Source organism: Xiphophorus hellerii, chromosome 10 (genome assembly GCF_003331165.1).
Source record: "Xiphophorus hellerii strain 12219 chromosome 10, Xiphophorus_hellerii-4.1, whole genome shotgun sequence".
NCBI classification, from domain to species: Eukaryota; Metazoa; Chordata; class Actinopteri; order Cyprinodontiformes; family Poeciliidae; genus Xiphophorus; species Xiphophorus hellerii.
This window is the reverse complement of record NC_045681.1, coordinates 23,422,264-23,450,122: the sequence shown is the minus strand read 5'-3', so window position 1 is coordinate 23,450,122 and position 27,859 is coordinate 23,422,264. Positions and strand designations below refer to the sequence as shown.

The 27,859-nt window shown below is 40.2% G+C and overlaps 1 protein-coding gene across 3 annotated transcripts in view; it reads left to right on the top strand.

The window, feature by feature from the left end:
- itga3b (integrin, alpha 3b) overlaps positions 1–26,478 on the top strand; it is a 40,201-nt gene extending 13,723 nt beyond the window's left edge. Inside the window, exons 2-26 of one of the 3 annotated variants that reach the window (XM_032574226.1) lie at positions 5,500–5,624; positions 8,457–8,539; positions 10,279–10,516; positions 10,606–10,704; positions 11,124–11,328; positions 12,301–12,494; positions 12,732–12,820; positions 12,915–13,051; positions 13,806–13,892; positions 13,991–14,058; positions 14,174–14,316; positions 15,361–15,498; positions 15,638–15,735; positions 15,819–15,987; positions 16,182–16,256; positions 16,794–16,873; positions 17,005–17,082; positions 18,127–18,229; positions 18,493–18,666; positions 20,035–20,172; positions 22,262–22,375; positions 22,471–22,569; positions 22,658–22,783; positions 23,330–23,486; positions 24,961–25,099. In XM_032574226.1, the coding sequence (XP_032430117.1) occupies positions 5,500–5,624; positions 8,457–8,539; positions 10,279–10,516; positions 10,606–10,704; positions 11,124–11,328; positions 12,301–12,494; positions 12,732–12,820; positions 12,915–13,051; positions 13,806–13,892; positions 13,991–14,058; positions 14,174–14,316; positions 15,361–15,498; positions 15,638–15,735; positions 15,819–15,987; positions 16,182–16,256; positions 16,794–16,873; positions 17,005–17,082; positions 18,127–18,229; positions 18,493–18,666; positions 20,035–20,172; positions 22,262–22,375; positions 22,471–22,569; positions 22,658–22,783; positions 23,330–23,440 (2,971 nt within the window). In that variant the 3' untranslated portion in view covers positions 23,441–23,486; positions 24,961–25,099. Of the gene's footprint in view, positions 1–5,499; positions 5,625–8,456; positions 8,540–10,278; positions 10,517–10,605; positions 10,705–11,123; positions 11,329–12,300; positions 12,495–12,731; positions 12,821–12,914; positions 13,052–13,805; positions 13,893–13,990; positions 14,059–14,173; positions 14,317–15,360; positions 15,499–15,637; positions 15,736–15,818; positions 15,988–16,181; positions 16,257–16,793; positions 16,874–17,004; positions 17,083–18,126; positions 18,230–18,492; positions 18,667–20,034; positions 20,173–22,261; positions 22,376–22,470; positions 22,570–22,657; positions 22,784–23,329; positions 23,999–24,960 lie in introns of those variants that run through there. The other 2 variants (XM_032574224.1, XM_032574225.1) reach the window with 2 other exon arrangements.
- Positions 26,479–27,859: the final 1,381 nt, after the last annotated feature.

Below are 27,859 nucleotides of genomic sequence, written 5' to 3'. Positions count from 1 at the left end.
GCCCAACTTTTGTCTCAGGAACAATTTTTGTCCTGCCTGAGCTTCACCGTATCCAATCAGCTGAAGCAAACAGACTTTGCGTGTTTTCCTCTTTTGGTGGGAAACGATGGTTGTCAGGACACGATCGCCAAGGGGTGTAAATAAGACTCCACAGGTTTTGTTATTTGTTGTTCTTTGCAATTTTTTTTCTTGCCTTGATAAAATCCAGAAACTGAGTCAAAAAACACACTTTTGTGTTTGCACCCACCGCGAGAAAGATTAATGTAGATTAAAACACAGTCGTGTGTTAAAACGGCTCAGTCAAAGTCAGCGATACGTGAAACCTGATGTTTGCTGATACGTTTCATCCATTCTGATTGAACCTGGGCTGTTTTGTGAAGACGAATGATCGGCAATGTCGGTCTCTAAGCTGGTAGAAACAAACCCACTTTGTGGAAAAGTGGAACCATGACAGGATTATGCCAGAAAAAAATGTACGGTCCGGTGTGTCTTTACAGGACTGCAGTGGGACTGGGATTATCTGAACAACAGAAGAACTGGAAAAGTTGTCATTTGATTGATTGCTGCCTCTGTCATGACTGACAATGAAATGAAAAGGATTTGAGTTTCTGTAGGTTTTCTTCTCCTTCGGGTCAGGAGTCACGCCCTCTGAAAAACACGTTGCCCTGAACCTTATCTGAAAGTTAATCACCGTCTCTTGTTAGGCTGGTTTACTTGTTATTTACACACTAACACTAACAGCAGCTATAATGATCCAGCTTCATAAATGAGAGTTAAACAATAAACCAGGAGCTCAAAGTTCCCTGCTTTGTTCAGTCCTGCGTTTACTTCCTTCATTTGTGTTTCTCTTTTTGTCATATTGTCATTTGTCATTAACACATCTAGTTGTTTTTTGTATTTCATTTATAAATTGCTACAACTAGTGATGTATGTGACAACGTTTGAAGAAAAGGGAAAGATTACTGTATGCAAGCAATATTTCTTAAAGGGGCAGTGTTGTGTGTTTCCCAGGCACACAGTGCCATTTTATAACATAATCAAGTAACTATGTAACCTTCAGTTGTTAATAAAAAAAACATACGGTATATTAAATGAAGAACTGGAAAAGTTCTTCATTTAGAAACCTTTCTTAAATGAAGAAAAATTCATTTAACTTTTCTTCATTTAAATGTGACTTAAAAGAAATTTTACTTTGTAATTTCACACTTTGAAATTGGGCTTCTGTCTCTTTAAGAAGCTCCCATTATTTCTGAAACTGTGCCTTCAGGAAGTCATGACAACATGGCTCCTCTATTAACCCTTTAACATTGTTTTTACCAGCATTGCTCTGAGAAATAGCTCCTGTAATGAGCTCAGCTGACGAGCAGTTCTATCAGGTGTTTGCTAATTGCTGCTGGCTAGTCTGAAGGAGCTGAGTGGGGGAGTTGCGTAGAACGGCTGCTCTGTGAGGCGGAAGCTCGGAAACTGTAGCTCAGTAGGAGGAGATTTGTCCTCAAAGGCGGGGCTTGATCCACCCAGGCGTTATACACAGCTGAATGGTTGCTATGGAAATTAAGGGATTTCTCAAACATGCATGAAAGAATCAAGGCAACACTCCAGGTCTGCTTTTGATGAAATAACATTCTAACATGATGTAAATAACAAAAAAGCAAACTTTGCATAATAATGCCCCTATAAAACAAAAATGTCTTAAAATAGAATAAAGAGAAAATAAAAGTTGAGAATGTGTGGTCCTTAGAATAAATGGCTAACCTAAAACCCTGCAGTTATCCTTAAGGTAGATATTCTGTTTTCATTGTTTTGTGAGTAATCAGGAATGGAAAAGTGTATTCATCATTTAGGAAACAGTTTATGTCCTCCAAGGTTGGGATTATCCAACCAACCAGACCTTGTGTAGATAAACTGACCTCTGCTTGTTTAGCTTAAGGAAGCTGATGCGACCATAAAGCAGCGGCCCGTCTCTGTCGTGTGATTTTTCTCTCTGCTCCTGATACGAATGCGACTCCAAGTTTAGCTGCCAGTGTTTGCCATGGTAAATGTTTGGCTTAGCCAGCGGGGGCGAATTTCAACATGTCAAAGGAGGAGGTGGAATGCAGCTGCCAGTTGCCCCTCGCCCCACTGACAGCCTGTTTATGGGGAGGTGGTGAGCAGAAGGAGAGACACGTATTGTTGAGGTGGGACAGGAAATGAGATGATCCGTCATGGACGAGTCAGCCACCGGTTAGTCATCTTAGGAAGGTTTCTGCAGGACAAAACATGAGGTCAAGCCTTCATGTAGACGAGTGGAATCATAAGCCTGAAAAGCTTTGTGGAATTTTATTACTTTGACGGAGAAAATCGACAGGATTTTTCTAAAACAGAACAGGAAACGGAGGACAGCGCAGGGCATTCTGGGTAAATCCAACCCAAACAAACGCTCAAGTTTGGCGCTAGCTGGAGACGAGTCTTTTTAGCAGATGCAAAAGAGAAATACTGCCGCTAAAATCTTATTCTGTTTCATTTTTGATTGCATTTCATAAACTCAGCTCCGTGTCTTCTTCGGGGGTTTTCAGGTCGTCTCTTTCAGGCGCTGCAGCGCCCCCAAAGGCGAGGGAGTGAAGTGGTTTTTCAAACGGCTTGGTTGGTTTGACTCAGTGCGGTGTGAAAGCGAACCACACCAGGCAAAAATGTAACAAATGTTGCAATTTTAGTCACCAGTCGAACCGAGGCTCCCATCTAACACACACCTGTCTCCGAGAAACAGAATGCCACACAAGGAAGTAGAGTGTATGAGGCCTTAAGTCCATCCACAGGTGGGCATCTGTTTGTTTTTTTAAAAGTAATTTTCAAAGTTCTAACATATAGGAAACAAAACTGCACATGTAAACAAAAACCCTTTCTGTGGGATTAACATGATTAGTTGCTGCAACCTGCTTTCCTCCATCTGAGATTATCAGAGTCCCTAAAGCCTGGGTGATTGGTGCTGAACTCGGGATTCCTGTTTGGTTAGAACAAAGTCCGCCGCCTGGCCTCGAAGTGTTCCTCCACTCGCTCTTTCTCACAAAAGTCTCTGACCTTGGATTGTGGTGTTTTGATACATTTGTTCTGCTCCCTGCAGAAAGAAACAGCCAGCACCAGAAGCAGAAAGGACACATCTGTTTCCCAGAGGTTTTTACTCTTTTTAAACGCAGCTTGCATTAAAATGCAAATAAAAGGAACGCGTCTCGATGTGTTTGCTTCAAGAAACATTTCTGTCTGCCGATGCTTTAAACCTCTGAGGAATCTTGGCTGCTGTCGGTGTTACTGAGAGGAATCAACTGCAAAAAGGAAAAAGATTTTGTCTTGGATGTCAACAATCTTAAGATTGGTGCTCTGAATCTAAATATAATGTTAGCGTTTGACCTGGATCTGTATTGTTTATGAGCGAGGTGTAATGTTTAATGAGCGAGGTGTAATCACCTGCTGCACATGTTAAACTGTGTCCTGCTCTCAGATCAGTTTTGCTTTCAGAGCATCAGTGATGTTAGAGCAACGACTAAATTAATCTGAGGTTTATATCTGGTTGATCAGTCAAAGGGAAATCGTCTCGCCTCTTGTGATGCTCTCTTGATAAGATTCCTAGTTTATATGGGGGCACTTTGTCACTGCACTCCAAAACATCCCACTTTGAGTTATTTTGCAAACCCAGTCACATGATCAGCTGCGTGAGATCACAGGGAGGATCCAACACCACAAACAAACCGCAGCTTTTATTATGTTGATAAAATGTGGCAAAACTCTCAGATTTAGGTCTGGTTTTAAAAAACAATCTTTATCCCTCCGGATTTCTTAGGAATTTTTATACTTTTAGTTTATGTTTCAGGTTGTGCACATATAAAAATCAGTTGACATTTTAACACACATTGTTTGTAGGCTACCGCTAGCCTGGCTATTCAAATCTTGCTTACAGCTCAGTCTGGGATTTCTCCCATTCACATGGATTCCTGTGGTAGAATTTCTACCGGGCCAATCAGCAAACAGGAGAAGTTGTTTTCTGCGCTGTTGTAGAATTGTTTTCTGCCAAGTGGCTGGATTTGTTATTTTTTTTCTCCGAAGAGTTTTTGCGGCGCTAGTGGCTCGTATTTTTTGTGACAGTAGGCAGACAGGAAGGAGGGTGAGGAGTTTGGGGAAGACATGCGGCAAAGGTCGTCGGGCCTCCAAACGTGGGGCGTGCTAACCCCCTGCGCCACCACAGCACGGCCCGTGGCTGGATTTTTAGCAGGCTAAGCTACTGCTACGCATGTTAACTTTTCATATTTTGGCGCTGTTGTTGTGTTTAGAGAAGTGTGGGGATGAAAAAGTGATGGTGCCAGGAGAGAGTGACTGACATTTAAAAGTGGTGTGTTCCAAAGGACAAGGTAAAGTGGCACCAGCAGGTTTAAAAGAATAAACAAATAAAACAACAGAAGAGGCCAAATTACAGGAATGGCTGTTTACTCACCTTTTTTAGTGAACGCTACGGCTGGCTAACCATAAGCCGCTAACAGTTCTAAAGTTAGCATCTGATTGGAGGTTGTTGGTAGAGGTATAAAGGATTAATCCAAATCCTTTTTTTTTTTTTTTACATTTGATCATTTCCAGTTTAAAGTGTAAAATACTTATTGATTCATTCTACACTGAACACTAATTATTTGAAATAGTTTGAGAAAAGCACTGAAAACACAATATAGGGACGAGTTACATCTTAACTCGTTTGAGACTTTTGTGATCCATGAAACATTTCTTCTGTTCGATTAAAACTCAGAACAGGGTCATTTTCAGTGCATTTAGCGCCACATTAGCTCAAGACAAGAAGGAGTCAAACCTTGACTGAAACAAACCAGATTCATCACAGATGCTGTGATCTATGAAATATCACAAACCTCAATACTTTAGAGTAAAAGAACCAGAAATGAGTGACTCTAATTTTGTTAAAAGAACAAACATGAGCAGGAGGTAAAGCTGCACCACTTAGCATCGTTTCTGCTCTCAGATCACATCCTTCACACTGGCTCTGTGTAAACAAGATTACACACACCTTTCACCTACAAAGTGCAGCGAATAAATCTTGTGCTTACGATAAACAGTGTGTGAACCCTGGCAGACGAGCAATTACTCTACTTCAAAGTTCACTGCTGTGTTAAAAGGTTCTGGTGTAGGGAGTGTCCATTTGTTAGTGTGTGTGTATGTGGGCGTGTGTGTGTGTGTTTGATGCCTAGACTTGTTCTGACCGCGTCACTCTCTTTTTTTTGTTTTGTTTTTTGTATTTTAAAGGTCACGAAAGCTGAAATGACCTTTTCTGTGAGGTTGTTATGGTGAAGGACCTCTCAAGCGTCTCAGGTGTCACTCTGCTTCCTTTAAGCTGCACCAGAACTCTGCTTAGGCCTCAAGAATCATTTGTCAGATCATTTTCCATCATCTTTCTCTTTAGACTATGTGTCACCTAACAAACATCCCACAGACGGGGTCTGAAGTGTTGCTTGTCCCTTTGTGTCCCTCCAGGCTTCTCGTAGGAGCCCCCAAAGAAAAAGCCGTGCTTCCGAATGTCAACGAAACGGGCGCCGTGTACGCCTGTCCAATCAGCGAAGACCCCACAGACTGCACCAGGATGGATCTGGTCACATCAAGTAAGCACGATGCGCAGCTGCCTGACAGGATTACCTGCATAGTTTAGTTTTTTTCCCTGCAGAGCCACCTGGTGGTCAAAATGATCCATTTGGTGTGCATTTCCAGATCCATCGACTGGTTGTTCTGAACTTTTTCATTAGTTTTGATCATAAATTCTTGTTTAGTTCTCCTGTGATGGACATAGGCTTAAAAAAAAAAACATTGTTTCATCTCAGTGTTTATGAAGATGGATTTGTAAAGATGAGCTTTGCTCTAGAAAGTGCCACATGATGAAAAACGACCCAAAGCCTTCACTGTGCCATGAAAACTTTTAATGTTTCAGATGATCAAACAAACTTTCATAATGGACAACACAAGTGCACTTAAAGCTGCTCTGTAACTTTAACAAAAAATCTTTGTTTTTCTTTTTGCATGTGTTGAAACTTTCACTACGTTGTGAAACAAATAATCTGTGCAAAAAAAAATGGAGTTGCTCCGCCTCTTCCAAGTGCCAACTAGAAACAACCAATCAGAGCCAAGGGGAGGATCTTAGCACTGTCAATCAAGCTCGGGTGTGAAATATCTTCTCCCCATCAGCAGAGCCTGTTGAGACTGCCAAAGAATAAGAAAAAACCCCACAAATCTCATTTATAATGAATCCTACTTTCTTACTTCCAGGCCTTTATTTTCTGTGTGGCAGATCAAATGAATCTTCAGCATTCAGGTTTATTCATCTTGCTTTTTGAGCACCAGGATATGAAACTTCTGGAGCTACATATATTTTAATGTTCAGGTTAGAACGGCGGCTGCTCCAGTCAAAGCACATTTTTTGCGGGTTGATGTGTATCGGGGCGTGATCGAGGCTTAAAGGCTTATCACAGTTTGGATCATTGTTCCTCTGACTGAAAATCTCCAGAAGCATGCTGGCTGTTTATTCAAATCTAGCAGCTGACTAGAGTGATTTGATCTGATACACTCTTTGGGAAATGTAGTTTTTAAAACGGTTCAAAGTTCTGAACACAGCTGCCCATGAACATGGAAGCAGGTGGAGTTTGGTTCTTATGAGCTCTTACTGTTTCGATCCGGTTCTGTTCTGGGTCATCATCCTGCTGAAGGACCCAATGATGGCACACTTTCCGTTTAATAGAAAATTCATTGTATTTTTTATTTATTTATTTATTTTTACTTGTGACAGAAGAAGCTCACATCACTTCCAGATTCCTTTAGAGGCAGTTAGCTAACAGAAGGTTTTAAACATTATTTTCTACCAAGAGAAACCTTTATCCCTGTCTAAGCTTGTCAAAGAAAATTCCAGCTGTTTTCATGTTTTATTTAAGGCCAAGACTTTAACACTTTAATTTCGATGAAATAGTTACATAGATTGTAACGCTTTAAAAAAAAATGTTAACGCCATTAAAACTTTTTCTTTTGACGCGTTTCTGGTACCTCCGTAAACAACTACTCCTGGGTACTTTAGTGTCCATGTGAACAAAGGGAAATGCTTATTTTCAAGCAGATTTTAGAACCAGGTGTTCGTGGTTCAGCCTTGGCTGTTCAACTTGGAACTGAATGAGGTTGCTGCTGGTTCAGGTTCTGATGAGCATGTGACCATGTGAGCAAGTTCTTGTCAGACTGTCGCATGGTGCTGACTTGGACTTTCTCTCCCACATCCTGAAGTACCTGGCCCACACATGGTACTTCATCATAGCTCACAGTTTGATGACAGTGGCATCTAGTGAAATAGATCTAAGCAATAAATGACAAAATACATGCTGTAACCGCTCCCGTGATGTTGCATGTTCAGTTGTATTTTTATCATGATATTGTTCAAAAAACACTAAAATTGTACAAAAATCTATTCTGGAAATAGTAATACAAAGTACTGTTTTTTGCATTTGAGTCTTGAATTCAAAAATAAAAGCACAGAGACTACCTTCAAGAACATAAATGTATCATTACAATGGTCGCACCAAATTATATTTTCATGTTCAGTAATTATTAACAGGTAAATTATTTACCTCCATTAAAAAAACAAGCTAACTTCCCACAAAAGGCAAATATGAAATTCATAATCAAAACAGAAAATTGTAGGAATATTTAAATATTAATAGGTTTTTTTCCTGAGGTCATATCACATGATACCCACATATGGCAACTACATGCCTACTGCTAAAAGTGGCACTTTTTATAAAATTGAGAAAAATTAACAAACCTCTTTGATGTGTCCAGGGACTGTTGGATGATGCAACATCTTGTTTTTGACTGGATTTCAAAATATAAGTCCAAAAATGGGAATTTCATGATGGTTGCACAACGTGATATTTTGTTAAATGGACATTTTCGGACAAAGTTTGTTTAAATGTTATAATAATGGGGATAATAATTGATAATTGGAGTGATGGGGAATTTTTAATGAGTCACTATTTACTTGTAGCGAATTCCTGACTCATGAACACAAACACAAATCATTCTTACCTGACATGTTTCTCTTGTCTTCTCCCTTTTGAGCAGTGGAGGTGTTGTAGTCACGCTGCAGGGAAACAGAAAATCATGGATTTGTAAATAAAAATTCTTAGAAAGTCAAGTTACAACAATATATGAAAATGCTTTAATTACATGTATTGTATAGAAACAGCTTAGGGTGGGAAAAATGGTGAAACTCTTGATTTTGTGAACAAAAAAAGGTGGCGGGAGGGTTCACCACTGACTGAATGCCCTCAAGAGAAAGATTTTTCTCGGGAGCTTTTCTTTGAAATCTCTCAAACAGGTTGCCTTCCGTGTCTCGTACTCAGAACTATTTTGCTGACGATTCAAAATGAGACTAACTCTGAACCCGTGTGACAAATTCACAGCCGACCCGTTGCAGATAGTGGAGGGCATGTGGCTGGGCGTGACGGTGGCCAGCCAGCGGAGCCTGAAGGAGGGACGCGTGCTGGTGAGACGACTCCCTGTTCACTCCACTAATCAGCGCCGACAACATCAGGCATTCCAGTGATACCAGTGAGGTCACACTGTCGCAGCTCAGGTCAACCTCTGGTGTCACAAAATGGACGTTACACCAATGTTTAATTCAGGGAGCAGCAGCTCTGAACAGCCGTTCCACTTGTACCACTGTGAAGAACAATTACATCTTAGCAGACAATAAAAGTCAAAGCAGAGAAAAGAGGAAGGAAAATTATTCAGTAAATTAGAAATAAGTCCTGATGAGTCTCATGTATCCTATTAAACATATCCGCTGAAAATAACAACTGTTACATAACTGTATGTAACCTGCTGATTTTGATTTTAGTTGATATGATATTTTTATTTTTGTCTGAAATGTCGCTAAATATAGCAAAAACGTCGGTGATTTGGCAACAGTGGGGTGAATATTGTTAACTGTAAACGTGCAGACCTGACCTGGTGGGTCGGCCTGTCAGTCAAACCTCTCACTGCAGAGCAGAAGAGGACAGAGGCTGATTTTTAAACCGTTGCTGACGAAGATGAGATTAGGGGATAAGATCAGCTTCACGTGTAAGTATCGGCTGATCACGATCCCCCAAAATTAAGGAAATTGGCGCCCAGAAATTAACTGGTTGATAAATCAGTTGGCCAATAAATGTATCTTATTATACATGTATATAATGTAAACAGCACTGCCAGAGATACAATACGTTTATAGTAGGTGTGTGAATGATCTAATGATTGGACTGCTGATTGCAGTCAGTTCACATTGTTAGCAGAACTAGAGGGCCCCAAAACCAAATTTCGCTTAGGGCCCCATGGAGGCTTGGACCGGCCTTGATTCGATCAGAAACGGCAGAGAACAGATTCGAGGCGAGGCAGGCGTTTCTCTTGCCTCATGGCAGGGGGCGCTCATGATCCCAGACATTGTGACTCCAAAACTGCAGAGTAAGAGACAGTAACAGCGAGCTAGCCATGGAGCTAGCCATGGAGCTAGCAGCCATGGAGCTAGCCATGGAGCTAGCTAGCCATACAGTCAAGTGCAGCGATATATTTATAGTTTTCTCCTCTTATCACAGCAATCACTTTTTACTCATCGCAAAATAAACATTAAGCCTAAAACCATACTACTGCAACAGACTGAATGTTCTGTTCTTTGTGAGAAATATTCGAGTGTTTTTTTTGTGTCGTTGTTGTCAGTTGCTATGGCAACGAGTCTGAACGTAGCTGCGCTGATACAGAGAGCGAGAAAGACGTGGTTTTGAGTTGTACTTTAACGGGTTTCCCCTTTGCTGTGGAGCATAGCACGAAATTAATAATATCTACATGTCCGAGTTTGATTGAGTTAACGGAATTAGTGTACGGCGGCAGCGCGGCTTATCACTGACATGTTCTACAATAGTCTTTTTGCCCTCCGGCTTTGTCCGCATGCGCGAAATTTTCTTATGTAAACAATAACGTGCAGGGGGTCTATATTTGTATATCAGATTATGATTAAGTCAGAATATCAGATTATGATTAAGTCAGTATATCAGATTATGATTAAGTCAGAATATCAGATTATGATTAAGTCAGAATATCAGATTATGATTAAGTCAGAATATCAGATTATGATACCATGATACCAGCTATAAACCTCACCGCACGTCACTGTGATATACAATATGTCACAAGAGTGAGTAGATTTTTATGACCTCGCTCAGCTTTAAAACCTTGGCTTCCTGTTTGCAGGCGTGTGGGCATCGTTATGTGAAGATCAGCTCAGACGACAGGCGGATGATCGGAAAATGCTACGTAAGGAGTAACGATCTGACGTTTGACAAGTTGGATGACTGGCAAGATGATGGTCATAACCCCTGTGACCATTCGAAAGACCACAGATATGAGGGAATGTGCAACCTGGGCATCTCCGGTTTCATAAGTCAGACTGATGTCGTCCTCGGCGCCACGGGAAGCTATCACTGGACAGGTGGGGTGCTGGGAGCTGCTAGCCCAGCTTCAGTCTTGAAACCAAACCATTTTCCTGCCTTGTAATTGTCTGTTTGCTTTGCCTTAAAGGGAATGTCCATTTAGCCCAGAGAGATCCAAACCCATTGAGCTATGGGATGGTTTTTCAGAAAACGATAGATGACGTGAAAAAAAATAACATCTATATAGGTGAGTTCTTATTCTCTGTTAAATAACAAACCCAATTAAAATCACAGGTGAAAATGTTTGTTGATGCCGTGCCATCATCCCCCAATCTCTTCCTGTTGTTTTCTTTCTTGTGGTTTGCGGCAGTAGTAACATCCGGTTGTTGATTATGTGACATGTGTGTCGGGGAAAAAAATTGTTTCCATTCCCATTTTGTGAAATGAACCCATTTGGTGCGCCTAAAAAAAAGCCACCTCATCCTAGCGCCAAAACTTATCCAAAAATTTGCCATTTTTCCCTTAAGCAGGTTTACTCTAGAAATGTCAACTTGTACAATTATCAATGGATCAATGGGAACTGTGTTCCCATTGACCTGTTTTGATTTACGATTGGCGTGAGCAGTGTTGTGCCAGTGATTGAAAACACCTGCTTTGTTTTTCCAGGTTATTCAGTTCTGGAGGAGCGGAAACTGCTGAGTCGTGACCATGACACTGTTGTGACGGGGTCCCCCAGGGATGAGTCCAAGGGCTCTGTGAGGTTGGGAGAACAGACTCTCAACAGAATCCAGATAATCCACACCATCCTGGGAGAACAAGTGGGCTCCTACTTCGGGAGCAGCCTGGCTGTCACTGACCTCAACAATGATGAGTATGTCTGTACTCAGTCTGTGGGGATTTTAACTGTTCACTTTTACTTTCATCCACGGTGATCAGCTCCAAAAAATGCCACTTTTGTAAAAAGTTTCTTTTTTTCTTTTTTTTTTTACATATTTGCTGAAACTGTCACCATGTTTTCCTGTAATGGTAAGCTGTTTCTCCACCATTAGAATACTGAGCAGCGAGTACATGAGCATGATTTACAGCACTAGGCCCCGCCTCCTGACTCTGATTGGTTGTTTTTGGTGCAATTTTTCAGACTACAATAGCAGTTCAGGCAGGAGGTGGAGTTGGTCAATCTTTTCACAGATTATCTGTCTCATATTGAGAAGACGATTAATTTGTTCTAGAAAAAAAAAAGAACTGGTAACATTGTCAATGTGAGAGGCAAATGACACCCAGACTCTTAACGTGAGGAGAGGACCAGAGTGTAGAACCATCAAATGAAAGGGAGAAACTGTCAGTTTTGGATAATACAGATTTGGTTCCTACAGGAACTATCTCAGTTTTGTCGCTATTCAGTTTGAAGAATTTAGAGGTGAATCAGGATGGCGTTTCAGATAACCAGGAGGTTAGGGAAGAAGGTGGGGGTGTGGAGTTTGGCTGACAGGACAGATACAGCTGGGTGTCATCCACATAGCAGTGAAACAAAATGTACAATTTCTGGGAAAAAACTATTACCAAGAGGAAGGGGTAAATAATAAAGACTTGGGATCCCAGGATGTAACAGATGGGAGCAGACAGGTTTGAGTGGAACAAACTGGAGCTTCAATGTAAACATGTGCAACACATTTCTGATTCTTATCTGTTCTTTTTCCTTCACAATCCTGCTCTACTTTGTCTTGGTCTGTCATATAAAGTCCCTGAAAAAATACATTGAACTTTGTAGTCTGAAAAAGGTTTTGAACATATGTTTCAATCCTTTTCTGATGTTTCTCGTTGTTTTGTTTCTTTCCCATCCCAGCTGGAACGACCTGATCGTTGGGGCTCCGTTTTACTTCGACCGCGGCGCGTTGAGGGGAGGAGCAGTGTACATTTTCATGAATGAGAACGGATCTTTCCAGAGTACCTGCACCATGATGCTGACCGGTGAAGCCTTCTCCGGGTTCGGCACTGCAGTCGCTGCCATCGGCGATGTCAATCAGGACGGATTTCAAGGTGTGACCTTCAACCTGTCGTTTGTATCACATTTGTTTGGAAGATGAGATCACTTCTAAAGCTTAGCTTAAGGATTATTTGTGTTTTTTTAGTCCACTGCAGTAGAAAAACTCAGTGCCGGAATTCTATCCTGGTCAGAAATAGTGAAAACAAATTTTTCATAGACATCCCTGCTTTTTATTTCTCAGTTTGTTGTTAGTATCGTTTCCTTGAGGCATCTCTCCCTTCTTTCTGCAGACTTTGCAGTAGGAGCTCCTTTTCATGGAACAGGATGGCTCTACATCTGGATGGGAAGTAAAACTGGAGTCTCCAAGGAGCCCAGTCAGGTAACATCAGTCCTAGTTACTGTATGCAGTTCGCTTGGAGCTTTTTGGTTAAGGCATTGTGATTAAAGCCATGTGTCTCTGTTGCCCTCTACAGATAATTGAGGGGAAGTCAGTGATCAATGGCAAATTCCAAACCTTTGGTTACTCCATAAATGCAGGCATGGACACGGACAACAACGGCTACCCGGACATCTTGGTTGGCTCACTGGATGACCGCGTAGCTCTTCTAAGGTAGAACAACAAAGAAATATCTATGTGGTGCCGTTTGTGAAGTTACACTGTCAAAAATTCACAAACAAAAAATTGGGTTATTTAGCCTGACTGAAGGGGGAAAAAAATGTGGGTTCGTTTTTCAGTCATATTTCCACCATGTTATTCGTTAATTTATAAATGTCAAAGTTTCAAACTTAGTATTTAGTTAGCAAGCCGAACATTTAGATTGATAGTTAAATATTTAGTTTGGAGATAAATAATTAGTTAATTAAATATTTGGTTTGAAGCTAAATATTTAGATTGCTAATTAAATATTTAGGTTGGAGCTAAATATTTAGCTTCACACTAAACGTTTAGCTTGCTATCTAAATATTGTGTTTGTAGCTAAATATTAAGTTGGTAAGCTAAATATAAAGGTTCATAAATTAAGTATTTAGTTAACCAGGCACACATTTAACTTGCTAATTAAATATTTAGCTTGCTAACTATCTGCAACACTTGCTAAATAGTTAGCAAGGTCTAACTATTTAGGTTTAACTTACACTTAGCAAGTTAACGTTGAATTGCTAGTTGCTAGCGTGTTAACTAATTATTTAGCTTGGATCTAAATATGTAGATTCCTAAGCGCATTCTACCAAATCCTAAGAAGAATAAAAAGAAAGTCTCACTTTCACTATCCTGGCTTTTGGCAAATTGAGATGTTTTTGTGACTGACCTAAAACAGGAAAGGTCAGTGAGAAAAACATGGCTGCATTTGTGCGTTTCCTTCCAGAGCTCGCCCTGTCATTCACCTGACCCTAGACTTCTCTGCTGAGCCCAAGATAGTGGATCCTATGAATTGTCCTGCAGCTAATCCATGGTAACGCCTCTCCTGAAACTCCTAATTCTGAAACATCATCAGAAATCATACTGCGTAGGATTTTAACATATTGTATGGCTTCTCTTATACTTTTACAGCATCTCAGTGACTGCGTGCCTGTCGTTCACGCTAAGCAACGGAAACAAAGACTTTAACAAAAATATCAGTAAGACGTTCTCGCATACAATTTGCAACTTCACATAAAAAGCTTTAAAAAAAAAAGATGTCTTCGAAACAACTTGTTGATTTGTTTTTTTTATGTCTTTTTTTTGTCGCAAAAGATATTCCTTGCAAAGTTGAAGCCGACACGCTGTACAGTAAAAAACCTCGAGTCCAATTCCAAAACGGTGTCAATAAATTCATTATAACTCTGACCCGGCCGTCTTCTAGTCCCGTCTGTCACGTCCTAAAACTAAGTGTTGAGGTAAGGATCCAACAATGATTGCATGTGTTTTACATACATACATACATTATTTGAATGTTTTTGGACTTGTAGTTGTCAGTCATTTTCAGGGCTTTGCATACAGGATTTTTTTTTTTTTTTGCACATTTTGATGATGTTGACACACCGATGTGAAAGCATGAGCCGATATCAATATCCGATATTAATGTTGCCTGAAGAAAATGACCACAGCGCTTACTTCACCAATGCTTCTCTGCTTCAGTTAAACTACCCACGATCCTTTGCTGCATCACTTTCACATACCACATGACCAAACTCCCCGTCTAGAAATAAATGCCAATCAAATGGAAATAAATATCGGCTGTTGATATCGACCCAGTTTTATCTATCGGTCCGATACATTATGTTGGGACTAATATCGGTGTTACATCGTGCATCCCTAGTTACAGACATAAACCTTTTTGTGTTTTATTGGGATTTTATAAGGTAGATTACTGCTAATTATTTCAAATAACTAAAACAAACAACTAATCAATAATTACTGATATCGACTGTCATGAAATGCTTGTATTGAGATGCATTTTTCAGAATTTTACACAATGAAGACGAAATGTTCAATTCACATGTACTTACCCTTGTCAGTGTTTATTATTCAATTTACAGGAATCCAAGCTTGTAACATTTAATCAATACACTCTGTTGGAAAACAGAAAAACTTTTTTGGATGAGAAATAGTGACAGAAATGAAATGATAATGTCACAAAAATGTCATCAATTTAGTCAGAAGATCAGATTTCTCTAAATCAAATTAGAAGAAAAACCTGACCTGACTGAGAAACATGGATGTTATTTTTGGATTCAGCGGTACAAAATAGTCCTAATGCAGTTAAAAAAAAAAATAGACTACTTCCAAAAAATATTTTTTTGTAACTGTCATCTGTCTCGTAAACTGTCACGATAGTTTTAGTGACAGTTTTAACAAATATGGAGGAAAATCTTTTTTTTTTCTTTTTTAAATAAAAGTTACAGCTGTAAGAATGAAATAACACATGGATTAATTGACAGGACCGTGTGAAGGACAAGCTGGAACCGGTGGTCTTTTCCCTCAACGTAACTTTACCGGAGCAGGACGGCAATGCCAGAAGCACCGAAGATCTCTTCCCCACTAAAAGTCCAGAGCAGAAACTCACCCAGAAAACTGAGGTACAGAACAACATGACTCAGTTAATGGGACCTTTTATCCCCAACCTTATACGTTGGGGATAGAAGGTCCCAACATATAAGGGGACACACCGCACATGTTAGCTGTGCGGTGTGTCTAAAATGCTCTCCTGCCCTGCAGATAAACTTTCAGAAGGCGTGCGGCTTAGACAACAAATGCACCAGTAACCTGCAGCTGTCTGCAGAGTTTGCTCACGATAACGGAACCCTGGTCCCCAGGTAGACAAAACACTCTGAACCAAAAATCAGATTAGAATTCAGCGTCTCTTTAAGTCTGACATTCTCGTTTTGCTCGTGCTCAGGAAGAAGCTCGTTCAGGTGCTCCAGTTCGACAAGAGCTTGAAAAGAATAAAGCTGCTGGTGGAGGTTACCAACTTTGACTCGCCTGGAAAGAAGGCGGAGGACGCCCACCTGGCCATGCTCAACGTCTCCATCCCCAGCGCAATACAGTACTCCGGCGTCAGATCTGACGTAAGTCCACCAGGGGGCAGTAGAGCTCTGGGAAGGTTGCATGAGGGATCCGTAATTGCGGTTTAAAAATGTTTTAGTTTCCTTTTAAATTACAGGGATGTAAAAAACAAAAATTAAACAAGAACAAATAGAGTCACCTAAAGTCTCTGAGTCATACTGTCTTTTTTGTTGTTTTTTGACCATGGTCTGTGCAGAACCCTGACGTAGAATGTCGCTTTGATGTGACAGTCATGTGTGAGCTGGGGAATCCACTAAAGGCCAAAGAAAAGGTACATTTTTTATCTTTTTTTCAGACTAACTTTCTAGTGAGCAAAGTTAGTCTGAAAGTATCTTGTTTTTATTTTTTGTCCCATTTAAACATTTCATACAGTTAAACAAACAAAAGGAAATCATTAATTGAAGCAAAGTCCATATCATCCTGGACCTACAGGAAGAATTACTTGTCCTCTGTCATACTTTTTGCTCAGTTTCACTGGCCAGTAACAAAGAGATTACCTAAATAAAACCTTCCTGACATCGGCTAAAAGCTCTCAAAAAGTAGCACGTCATGGTCTGATCTAGAGACATCTGAGAAGAGATGAAAAACAACGTCTCTGCCATCTATCAGTGTGAGGAGGGTGTCAGAGGCGTTTCTGAGGCTTTGGGGCTGCAGCAAGAAACATCATCCTTATATGAAGAAAACGTGGAATAATGTTGAACCTTGTGAAGAGCAGCCTGCAGTACCAGCATTACTCCGATCAATCAGGAGGTCACAAAAACCCAGAGCCACATCTAAAGCACGTCTAATATATTTCCTGTCATTTCAGGTGTCGCTGCAGCTTTTATTCGAGACTTCGGGCATCGATCTGTACACGACAGCCATAGAGATTCGACTGATGCTATCAACGTAAGGTCTCAATGCATCTAAATGCTCTGGTGTTCACTGAAGGCTAACAGGGATCTGTAAGGCGCTTGTGGTCTTCGGTAGCTGCTTCTGATTCTGGTTCCTTTGTGTTGTGATACCGTTGATCTGTTCAGTCTTAGTGAGCAGAGTGACCTGAGGCCGGCCACGGCAGCCCTGCAGATTGAAAGCGTCATTAAACCCTCGTTTTTCCCGTGAGTGTGGTCTCCTAACAGCTCGTTATGTGCATAAATAGTGCCTTGCAAAGCTATAAATATGCTGTTAACCGTTCAACATTTTATCACATCACAACCACAAACTTTAAGGTATTTTGTTGGAATTTTGTAACTACAAACCAAGAAAAAGGCTGTAGGTCATTGTTCAGTGGTGAAAAATGACCAACGGCTTTCAAAGGTCTTTTGTAAATAATAATCTGCCGTGAATTTTATTCAGCTCCCTTTTACCTCTAAATATAATCCAGTGGAACGCATCAGAGGTTCACCCGATTAGTAAAAATTAGGTTAGCTCCACTAACCTTTTAGTTAGCTTCTCAGTCAGCAGAGCTAAATAAAAGGTTAGCTCTGCTAACTCTAAAGCACTAATAATAAACATTACTGGAGCTAAAGCACTATACCAACATGTTAGTTAGCGGAAGATCATTCTAAAGTGCTAAATTCAACCAGGTTGATACCCACCGCATGTCAAATTTGACATTGTACACCCACTTGTGCACTTTCACTTCAGAACATTGTTCTTTGTAACAGAACTTTTCTCTGTTTGTTGTTTGTTGTTTTTTTTTCAGTTTTATAGTTACCTGATCGCAGATTTTGCCTAGCTCACCATAGAAGGGCTTTGGTTAGGAAGAACGCAGGATACCAGTTTAACTGTTTCCTAAGGAACTATTGTCGATAACCAAAACTCCAACTGAGATGTTCCAACTTTAGTCATGTGAAAGTTTACAAAACAGCCAAGTATATTAGAGGCTTAGAATTTATTCAGAAAAATGAATGGGGGGGAAGCTAACTGCGCTAAATGTTTTCAGAGTTAGTAAAAACGCTAAAGTTCTAAACAAAAAACCAGCTAGGCTATTAGCAGATTAGCAAAGGGGTGCCCACCACTGCAGTTCACCCATAGTGTTCATAAAATTCCAATAAAATATACTTTAGTTTTTGGTTGTAGTGTCAAAACGTTAAAGGTACTGTACAGTACAGGGCTGAACACCCTGGACACTGTGTAAAATTCTTCTTTGACTTTTTCAGGAAGAACTTTGTGGAGAAAACTAAATTTGGAGGGACAGTGAAGGGAGAGTATGCCATGCGCAACACCAGTGACGTCGGCAGTCTGGTGGAGTTCACCTTGAATGTGAGCCACCTCCTCAACTGTATATTTAATCTATAATATGTATGCTTTTCACCCACAGTTTCCTCATCCACACCCTGTCTTTGAAGTAAAAAAAAAAAAATTATATTGTGTGGGAAAGAGAATTTTAATTGAGCCTTGTCTTGTGGTGTAAGCATGTCCAGGGGGTGGATGCTTCAGTGTTTAACTCTTCTTTTTTTAGCCGAACTGCATCTGCTTTATGACTTGGATATTGTTTTTGTAATCCTGGAAACTTTTGCCACCAGGTGGATATGCTTGACGAGCCTCTGGGAGATATGGGGACCCTTGCCGTAGAGTTTGATTGGCCTCTTGAAGCGCCCAATGGCAAGTGGCTGCTGTACCTGACAAAGATTATTGTTAAAGGAGAATCGGAAATGGATTGCATCCCAGCCGGAGTGATCAATCCGCTTAACCTAACTGTAAGGTTCTGTTATGGCTTTGGTTTAAATGCTTAGTGATTTCATAAATCTGTTGAGTTTTGATTGATCTTCTGGTGACAGCTAAGCTAAGAAAAATAGCCAAAAAATATATTTTTAGTACAGAAAAAATAATAATAATTTTAGGCTACTCAAAGCAAATTTTCTCAGGTTGTTGTTATGCAAAGTGATCCCATCGATCCTCTTCCTCACTAACTTACTAAATCCACAAAAATATCTTCCCATAAAAGACAAGTGGTTATTGCACACAGGAATATTGTTGGTTGGATGTGTTTGTGGATACTTTGTGACCTTTATTTACAGTGTTCAGGCAGGAAAGTTACAGAAAGGGAAGGGAGTTAGAGATGCAGAACCTGGAAAGACTTTGGTAGAAAATTATTAGCCTCCTCATAGGGGGCACCTGACATATCATAGACAGTTGCATAGTTAATAGTTTAAGCTAACTGCTGATAGTTTTCAGAACATTTTAAAAATGTTTTAGTGAAAAAAACTCAAACATAAGTACCATGCTGACTTAAATGGGGGCAGGAGGACGAGAAGGCTTGGCAGATTGGTGCAACCAGTAGGAAAACGCGAATCATTAATGTGTGCAACAAATAGACCTAAAGAAAACCTAAAGCTATGAAATAAAAATAATGAAAAACTATCAGGAACGGCACCCACCTGGCACAAAAAGCACTATTGCTCATATTCGTCCCCTGTAAGATTTGATGGGGTTCCCTGGTCCTAACGTCCTCCACCATGCTAACACCACCATGCTAATTTCCAAACTGTTACAACCACACTGATATTAGCATGGTTTTCCCTTTACCATGCTAACTTTTGGTCGTTACACTCAAACACAATGTGATGAGGCTAATGAAATGAAGAAAATGAAAAGTTTACTTTTGTCTTCAAAAATATATATATTTTATTTTCATCTCTTATACATAGCTAAAAAGTACATAAGATGTAGTTGTGTTGAACCAGCTTAAGAACTCAGGGTAAATTTAGCCCACATGGCTCTGATGCACCTTGCCCACTCATACACAACAATGTTTTTAGAAGAAGAAGTCTAAATGTTAGTGGTGTTAAAATGGTCTCAGAGCCAAACCTCTGTTCAGAAATACTTTTAGGGGGAAAAAAAACACAAACTGTGTCACCACATACTGACCTCAGAAATCCCCAAATAGAAGCTCACAGTGTCTGCAGCCTACATATAGACAGTGGAAATGACGCTGCTATTCTGAGATGAATTGTCATGAATGGTCATGTTTTTATCAGCACCAGTAATTACCAGCAGCCCTCTGATGTAATGTCTCTGCCTTCCTCCTTTCTTTCATCCACCCTTCTCCCTGAAACGGCTTCCAGTTGTCGGTGGGCCGACCCAGGCAGGCCAGGTCCAAACGGCAGACTGACGAAAACGACACGGAAGAAAAGATTCCTCTCCAAGCCATTGAGCCGCAGGCGGCAATCACCCTGCACTCCCCTCGGAAAAGCTACGTTTTGGTAAGCTGTGCAGCATCAGCGGCAGGTCTCTTCATTTACCCTCATCTATTCAACAGATGCACTTCTTATAAACAGAGAATATATTTAAAAACTTAAATAAGCGCAACTAATTTATCAGAGGCAGTGTAGCGTTTTATTGCCATGTGGGTAGCTTGGCCTTTCAGAATGGGTGTCTTTAAATTATATAGGCAATAAAAATTCATCTCATCCAGACTTTAACAGAACAGATGGCGATACTCAAAGTACGCAAGTGAACATTCAGTTGTTCATTCGTCTAATAAAGACTCTTAACTGGTTCATGGGGAGACAGAAGCCAAGTATGAAAGACATTAGCTGCGCCTACAAATGTGCGCAAATGGCTGTTACAATCGCAGTGTTTCCATTAAATAAGAAACAGGAACAAAATCACATGACAATAAGTTTGTTCATGTGATAAGTCATTAAAAACCATATCAGTGATGGATGTAAGCAGTTACATGAGATATATTCATAATTCAGCGCTAGCGCTCATCATGTATCAGCCAATCAGAATTGTATCAAAGTATCAATAGAAGCACTTTTTCTGCACACGAGTCACATGATCAACAGCCGGACGTTACCACTGGCGGAAACCACGAAGAAGATGACAGAAAGTAGTAGGAGGATGTTTTTTTTTTAATGCCACTTGAACAAACTCATTCATGTGTGGTTTTTAATTGCGTTTCTTGTTTATTGGAAACACAGCAATTGTGAAATTGTGTTTTATTGACATTAACGGAATATAGACAAAGTTTTGCACACGTCTGTAATGGAAACAGAGCTGGAGAGTCACTATACTTCGGCTATCACAAAATTTCTGGGAACCAACGTTTCTGGCTTGGACCTTCAAAAAACCTTTTAAGCCTTGAAAGTCGAGGAGCTTTCCGTTCTTATCTGAACCCTCCCTAAGTTCCAGTAAGGCGAAAACACAATGAGCCTCAACTGTGGCTACGGCTGGAAAATACGTTTCTTCGGTTTTACAAACAAAGAAGCAGACGTTATTTTGTAAAATTCCACTTACAGGGAGGCGTCTCAACTGCTGGAGCTGATCCAATGTGTTTTTATCAATTTCAAAGTCGGTGCAGATATCGACCCGGATGTTTGCGAACACTTAACACTTCCCTCTCACGTGCAAAATACCTTACTCAGCAGAATCTGATGCAGATAATAATGTGTTGACAACGGTGCCCTCAACCTTGCTTGAATCTGACATACTGAAAGTCCCAGGGCCCGTGATCTCAACAGACCAACTTGTTTGACACGTGTCAAACTCAAGGTCCGCGAGCCAAATCCGGCGCCCCACACCCATTTATGTGGCTCTCTAGACTCTAGAGGGCCACAAAATTTGGCAATTGTCCCTAAATATTATTTTATCAATCAAATCAAAGCAGTTTTTTTTTTCTGTGATACACAATGTGATTCATACACATATTTCTCATTAGCATTTCTCATCCAGGAGGGAAAAAAAGTTTTCTAACAGACTGCATTAATTGAATGTTACAAACTTAGATTTCTGTAAATTGAGAAATAAACACTGATAAGGGCACATATGAATTAAACATTACGTCTTCATTGTGTAAAATTCTCTTTTCTATCCTGGTGGAATCTCTCCTCCTGCTCTTCACTCATTGATCAGATTCTCAGGAAACCGATCCAGATGTGAGAACAAGTCATGCATTTTGACGCTCATGTTGCTCCGTAGTTCAGAAAGTTGACCTGGTTTAGCGAAACCAATGTGATTTTTGGATTTAGCATATCAACATGACCCTAAAACAGTTGAAAAGCCCCAGACAATTTTTTGGCTCTTGACCAGTGTAATCATCAAATCTACACTAAATATGTTGAGAAATCTTCCAGTTCAAACCACAAATCAAACCTCTAAATACTTGAGGTTTTTAGCCTTGATTCAAAGGAACTCAGGGTTTCAACAGTTTTGTGTGTTTTTCTGGACGTTTGTTCCAGATTTGTGGTAAATAAAAACTAAATGAAACTTATGCTAAATTCTGTATTAAAAATATGTTGATACCTTTGTGCTGCTGTGAAAAAGCTTTTTCCTCCCTCTGTCCTGAAGGACTGCTCTGTGGGGACGGCGAGATGCGTGAAGTTCACCTGTCCTCTGCTCAACATGTCCAGGACGGCCGAGATTCGGGTCCGCTCTCGCCTGTGGAACAGCACCATGTTGGAGGTCCGCTCACCCGGCCAGATTCGCCCAAACCTTTCCACGTGCTACATCTTTGTTGTTTAGAGATTGTTGTTGTTTTTTTTTTTTTGCAATTGCAGGACTATCCCAACGCTCTAAACGTTCGAGTCAAAGTTCGTGCCACGCTGAAGCTCATCACGGATAAACCAACCATCAAGATGGACGCTCACGATCTGCCTGTACGTGTTGATGATGACGACAATGACACTGTTGATTAGAGAAGTTTTAGCACAGATTAACTTTGGTTGTTTGTATCATTTCTTGTAGCTTGCCGTGGATATAGAGCCAGAGGAAAGTGTGGAGATACCCTACGAGCTCCCGCTGTGGATCATCATCTCTGCAGCTGTAGCAGGACTTTTGCTTCTAGGAATCATCATCCTTATCCTGTGGAAGGTGAGACTATTCTGGGTTTTAAATGACGATGTAAAAACTTACATGTTATGTTTTTATACCTGACACTATTATTGTTGCCTATTTATTTCAAAAGGGACAAAGCACATCACATGATATACCAGATTTTTTTCCCCCTCTTACCTGCACCAGTAAAGCTTTTATATATCTATACCTATTTATAGGCACACTTCTAGTTTTTCTGTATTTTTGTTTTTCTTCTGTGTGCTCCGGTAGCCAAGCAACGACATTTCATTGACACGTTCATTGTTGTGTCTTTGTGCAGTGACAACAAAGTAAGTCTGAAGTCTAATTAGTCATAAGAATCACACCATCAGTGATTATTTAGCAGCCATACTTTTAAGTCAGTAGAAAACGATGTTTTAGACTCAGACGTTCTTACGTTCTCTGGTGTTTCATTGAGAAGCGAACAGTTCCCTGGAAATGAGTCCTGACCAGATGGATTACCAAACGTGACAGATTCATTTGACTGATCATTGCTCTAACCTTCCTCCTGTAACCGCTCCCCCCATTTTGCCCCCCAAACAGTGTGGGTTCTTCCAGAGGGCTAGCAGGAGGGAGATGTATGAGGCCAAAGCCCAGAAGGCAGAGATGAAGATCCAGCCCTCAGAGACAGAAAAGATGATTGAGGACCACTAAGGCCTCCAGGTGTTTTTCCCACAGCACTCACCAATGGGGCCTTTTGGTAAAGACACCCCTCAGAACTGATCTTTCTTTGTTACAGAAAGAATAAAACCTCCTCGTTTTTTTATTTCAACATTTTGGTAAACAACAACCACAAACTTCAATGTTTTGGAATTTTAGAATTAATAAACCAACGGAAAGTTGAGTACAATTGTGAGGTGAAAGGAAAAATATGATAAATTTTCAATTCTTCCAACAGATTCTCAAATTGACTGGACTTTGACTATGCCATTCTAACATGCGTAGGCTTTGATGTGAGTCACTCCCATCCAGCTAGGACTGTATGTTCAGACTTGCTGGAAGGTGAGTCTTCACTCTTGGCCTTTTGGACCCTCTAACAGCTCCATCCAGCTTCTCTTCAACTCCAGCCAGCTTGAGTAGCCTGGTCACTGACTGGTTGAACCCTTGAGAGCAGAGAGAAGATGATGTTAGCTTCTGCTGAGATGCTAAGACGGTTTTCGCTTTATGTATTAATGCATGTTAAGGCATGTCTGGTGCTTTAACTTTTAAAATGGACAGTTAAGTGTCTTTAGTCTGAGGTCCTCACAGATTTCACCTATTTGCTGGTGATTCTGGTTGCTAACCTCTGCAAATACTGGGACTGTATTTAATAATTAAAAAATAATAATATTAAAAACTTCAGGCGTGCTGTGGTGGCGTAGGGGATAGCGCGACCCACGTTTGGAGGCCTTGAGTCCTCGACGCGGCCATCGTGGGTTCGATTCCCGGACTCGGCGGCATTTGCCGCATGTCTTCCCCCCTCCCCTTCCCCCTTTCCTGTCAGCCTACTTTCATATAAGGGACACTAGAGCCCACAAAAAGACCCCCTGGAGGGGAGAAAAATAAAACTTTGCAAGTTTTCTGGGGGAAACACTGCATGCCGGATCAACTCCTACCTTCGCTGGTTCTCTTTTAGGGGTATTAGAGTAAAGCTGGCAGAGTACTGATCAGCAGCACACTTTTTGGATTTGTAATTCATAAAAATAGAAGATAATAATTATTGAACACCATGAATAATTTCCCTTTCACTTCTCAATTATGTGTCGCTGTGTGTTGGTCATGACAAATCTAAACAAGACACGTTGTTGTTTGTGGTTTTAAGGGGACAAAATGTAAAAACATCCTTGAGTTTGAATACTTTTGCAAGGCACTGTAGTTCTAATAATCTCAGGTGAGGCTCCTTTCCCCACTGAGCTGTCTGTCCCCTCAGCTTCTAATTATTGTAACTACTAAATCTTCCAACTTTCTTTCACGCAGATTAAATAGACTTCCCTCTTGACTCTCTGGGTCCTGTTCTTCACTTTTCTCTCTTTCTTCTCCAGCAGGCTGTCACTGCTAAAAACCTGTTTCTCCGCAGCCCTGTGATCCGTAATCTCCTCTGTCGTTAATCCCGTCTCTCCTGCCGTTTCTGCTCATCTTTACAGCCTTTTCTAAGCGTATTTTGTATTTCTGCTGCTTTTCCTCCGTCTTGCTAGCTTGGGTTCTTCAAGCGAGCCATCTACTACCGGGTAATGCCAAAGCACCGTGGCGTAAGAATTCGCAGAGCTGAACGCTATCAGTTCGATCTGGGATTTCAGCCAGAGGAGCCACAGAAAAAGTACTGGATGACCAGCTGGACAGAGACGCAGCATTGCTACTACTGATGCCTTTGAACCCCTCACTGCCACAGAGAACACTGGGCCTGACCGGGCCTGACCGGGCCTGACTCGGCTGCAAGGACTTCAGTGCATGGACCTACTGTGGACAGTGCATTTCCTGTTTTGTTTTTTTGTTGTTGTTTTTTTTCAATTAGTATTCCATTTCCTGAACTTTTTCTGTGCAATATGCTGAACATTTGGAGAGATTGTAATTTGTTAAGTATTTTTTTGTTGAATGCAGTGTTGTACACTGAAATCCATGTTGCATCCACAGGTAAACTTTTGTTGTGTTTTTAGGTGTTAACTCTGCATGTAACTTTTCATCTTTTTTTAAATAGGTTTTTCTTTTTCTTTTTCTTTTTTTTTGCTCAGTCTCTCAACATCTCTCCCCTAAAGGACTTGGGGGGAAATGTTTTCTTTTGTGTTACCTTGCAGAGGTATTGCATTCACACACAATACGTTTTTAGTGTATTTAGAAGTCGGATCATGAGGCATCCTGAATACTGAAAGTAATTACCTAAAGTCTTATATCTTCTTTTTTTCAGATTAATGCATCAGGTTTCCATCCTTACTCTAAAACATAAACATGACAGAAACTTCCTGTCACGATGGAAAGAAAAATATACATCCAGACTATTTGGACTAATTTTGAGTTATTTTCACGGCACCTGATAGTCGTTTTCACCTGCAGCCCTGATTTTAGATCAATTTTCAACCAGTTTTTTACACCAAAGAGTTTAGAACACATAAACTCGTTTTCACTCAGGATCTTTAAAGGTGTACTTATATACAAATTTAAATTGGGTGTATTTGCAAATTTATTGTGTGGGAACACACAATCTGACGGAATGCAATACTTTTACAAGGTAACACATAAGAAAAAAACTTCCCTTATGTCCCTTAGGAGGCTCCGTACTTTTGCGCATTGTTGTTGTTTGCTTTTATATAACAGGTCTTGAAGGTCTAGATTTTCTATTTTGACAACATCCACTCCGTTATGAGTTGTTGACTGTCTTTGCTTGAATGTCAATGTTGGAAAAGCATCACAAGGTCTGATGATCCTCAGATGCAGGATTATTTTTGTTATATTTCTGGTTTTATATTGCTTATATCACTCACATTTTAATTGTCTCTCATAATTTCCACACCAGGGTTCACCAAATCGGCAGAGTACACTTGATTGTTAATTTATTGCACCATGCTGAGCTAACACAATAAACAGATGCTATGTTGATATCTTAAGTATCTCAAACAGGGAGTCTGAACACTGGAAACTATTTGATTGCAAGGGTGTAGATGACATTGTACATAATAGTGAGTTAAATTGACTGAATAAAAGCATGTTTTTGGCCTTTGCTCTCGTTTTTCCATATGAAACTGTTGACCAACACTGGAACCATGAATTTCAACCGCAGCACTGGACAAGCAGACAATGGTCTTTATGTGTGATAAAATGTCCCTTGGAAAAGTTAGACTACGATAAATCATTTCTGAATTAATTTTTCACGTTTAATGTCTAACTCCCAGAGATAGGAATAAATTTGGGAGCAGCATCTTGAGGTTCAAAACAAGACATCTTTCTCATTTTAATTATATATAAATCTTAGGTTGATTTTGATATAAATCTCATATCTTCTAGTCTAAAAATGAAAGATCTTCACAGTAAATACATCTTGGGCTGTTGAAGTAGAAGAAACGGGAGAAGAAGGATTCAGAGGGGAACCTTTATGCTTTTTAAGAAGTCGTAAACTGTCAGAGGAGCGTATTTTATAAACAAAAATTAGAAACTTTCTCACCATAATAGGTTTTATGTTTTATTATGTGAAAGTTACTGCTCCTGCCTAGTTCTGGCAGTTAAATGCCTCCATATAAATGTGACCATATATTGTACAATTCATTTGATATATACATTGTTAAAGGGAAAAAAATAAAGAAGATAGTTCACTCTGGTTTTCTAACTGTGCACAACCCTTAAATGAATACTTTGCTAAAGCGCCACATCTGTTTATTTAAAAGCCATCTTATCCAAGATCACTTTTCACACAGTGATCTTTGATATAAGGCTTATATTATAAGCCTATAGCTTATCCAAGATATCTGTACTAACAGTGTACTTTTGACATTTCTAGAAGCTTGTTGCTATGCTAAGCCAAGCTTTGCAGTCCTGTTACTGCTTTTGGCCACACCCTCACAAGCAGGGGAACCAATCACAGTCGCCGCTCACAGCTGGGATTTCGCCTTTTGTTCAAACAAAATTCGGAGGTTGGGTGAAGTAAAGCGGAGAAACCAGGACAGTCATGACCGTATCTTAGCTTGGTAAGCTTTTCTGCCAGTGTTGCTGTTTGTGGAGATAAAGAATGTCTCCTCTGTTTTTGTGTGTGTGTGTGTGTGTGTGTGTTTTTTTTTTAAAATAGCAGTCATATTTTATTGCATTTTTATATTGAAGTTTTCACAGGTGGAGTAGACTTTTTGTAGCAAAGTTTTTTTTAGCAAGTTCCAAGGTTCTGTAAAAGCACTCAGAAACCAATACAGCATCGTTTTGACATCAGAAAATATAATTTGTACTTTTGAATACTTTAATATTTTCAAAAGTCATTATTTCAGAGAGTACTTAACTTGAAGAAACTTTTGACTGAGCAACTTTTACTTGTAGTTGAATAAGACTATCGTAATAAGAAGCTGAGTTGAGTATTTTGTCCGCCACTGGCCAAACAGACCGGAGAACCACTTGCTACGA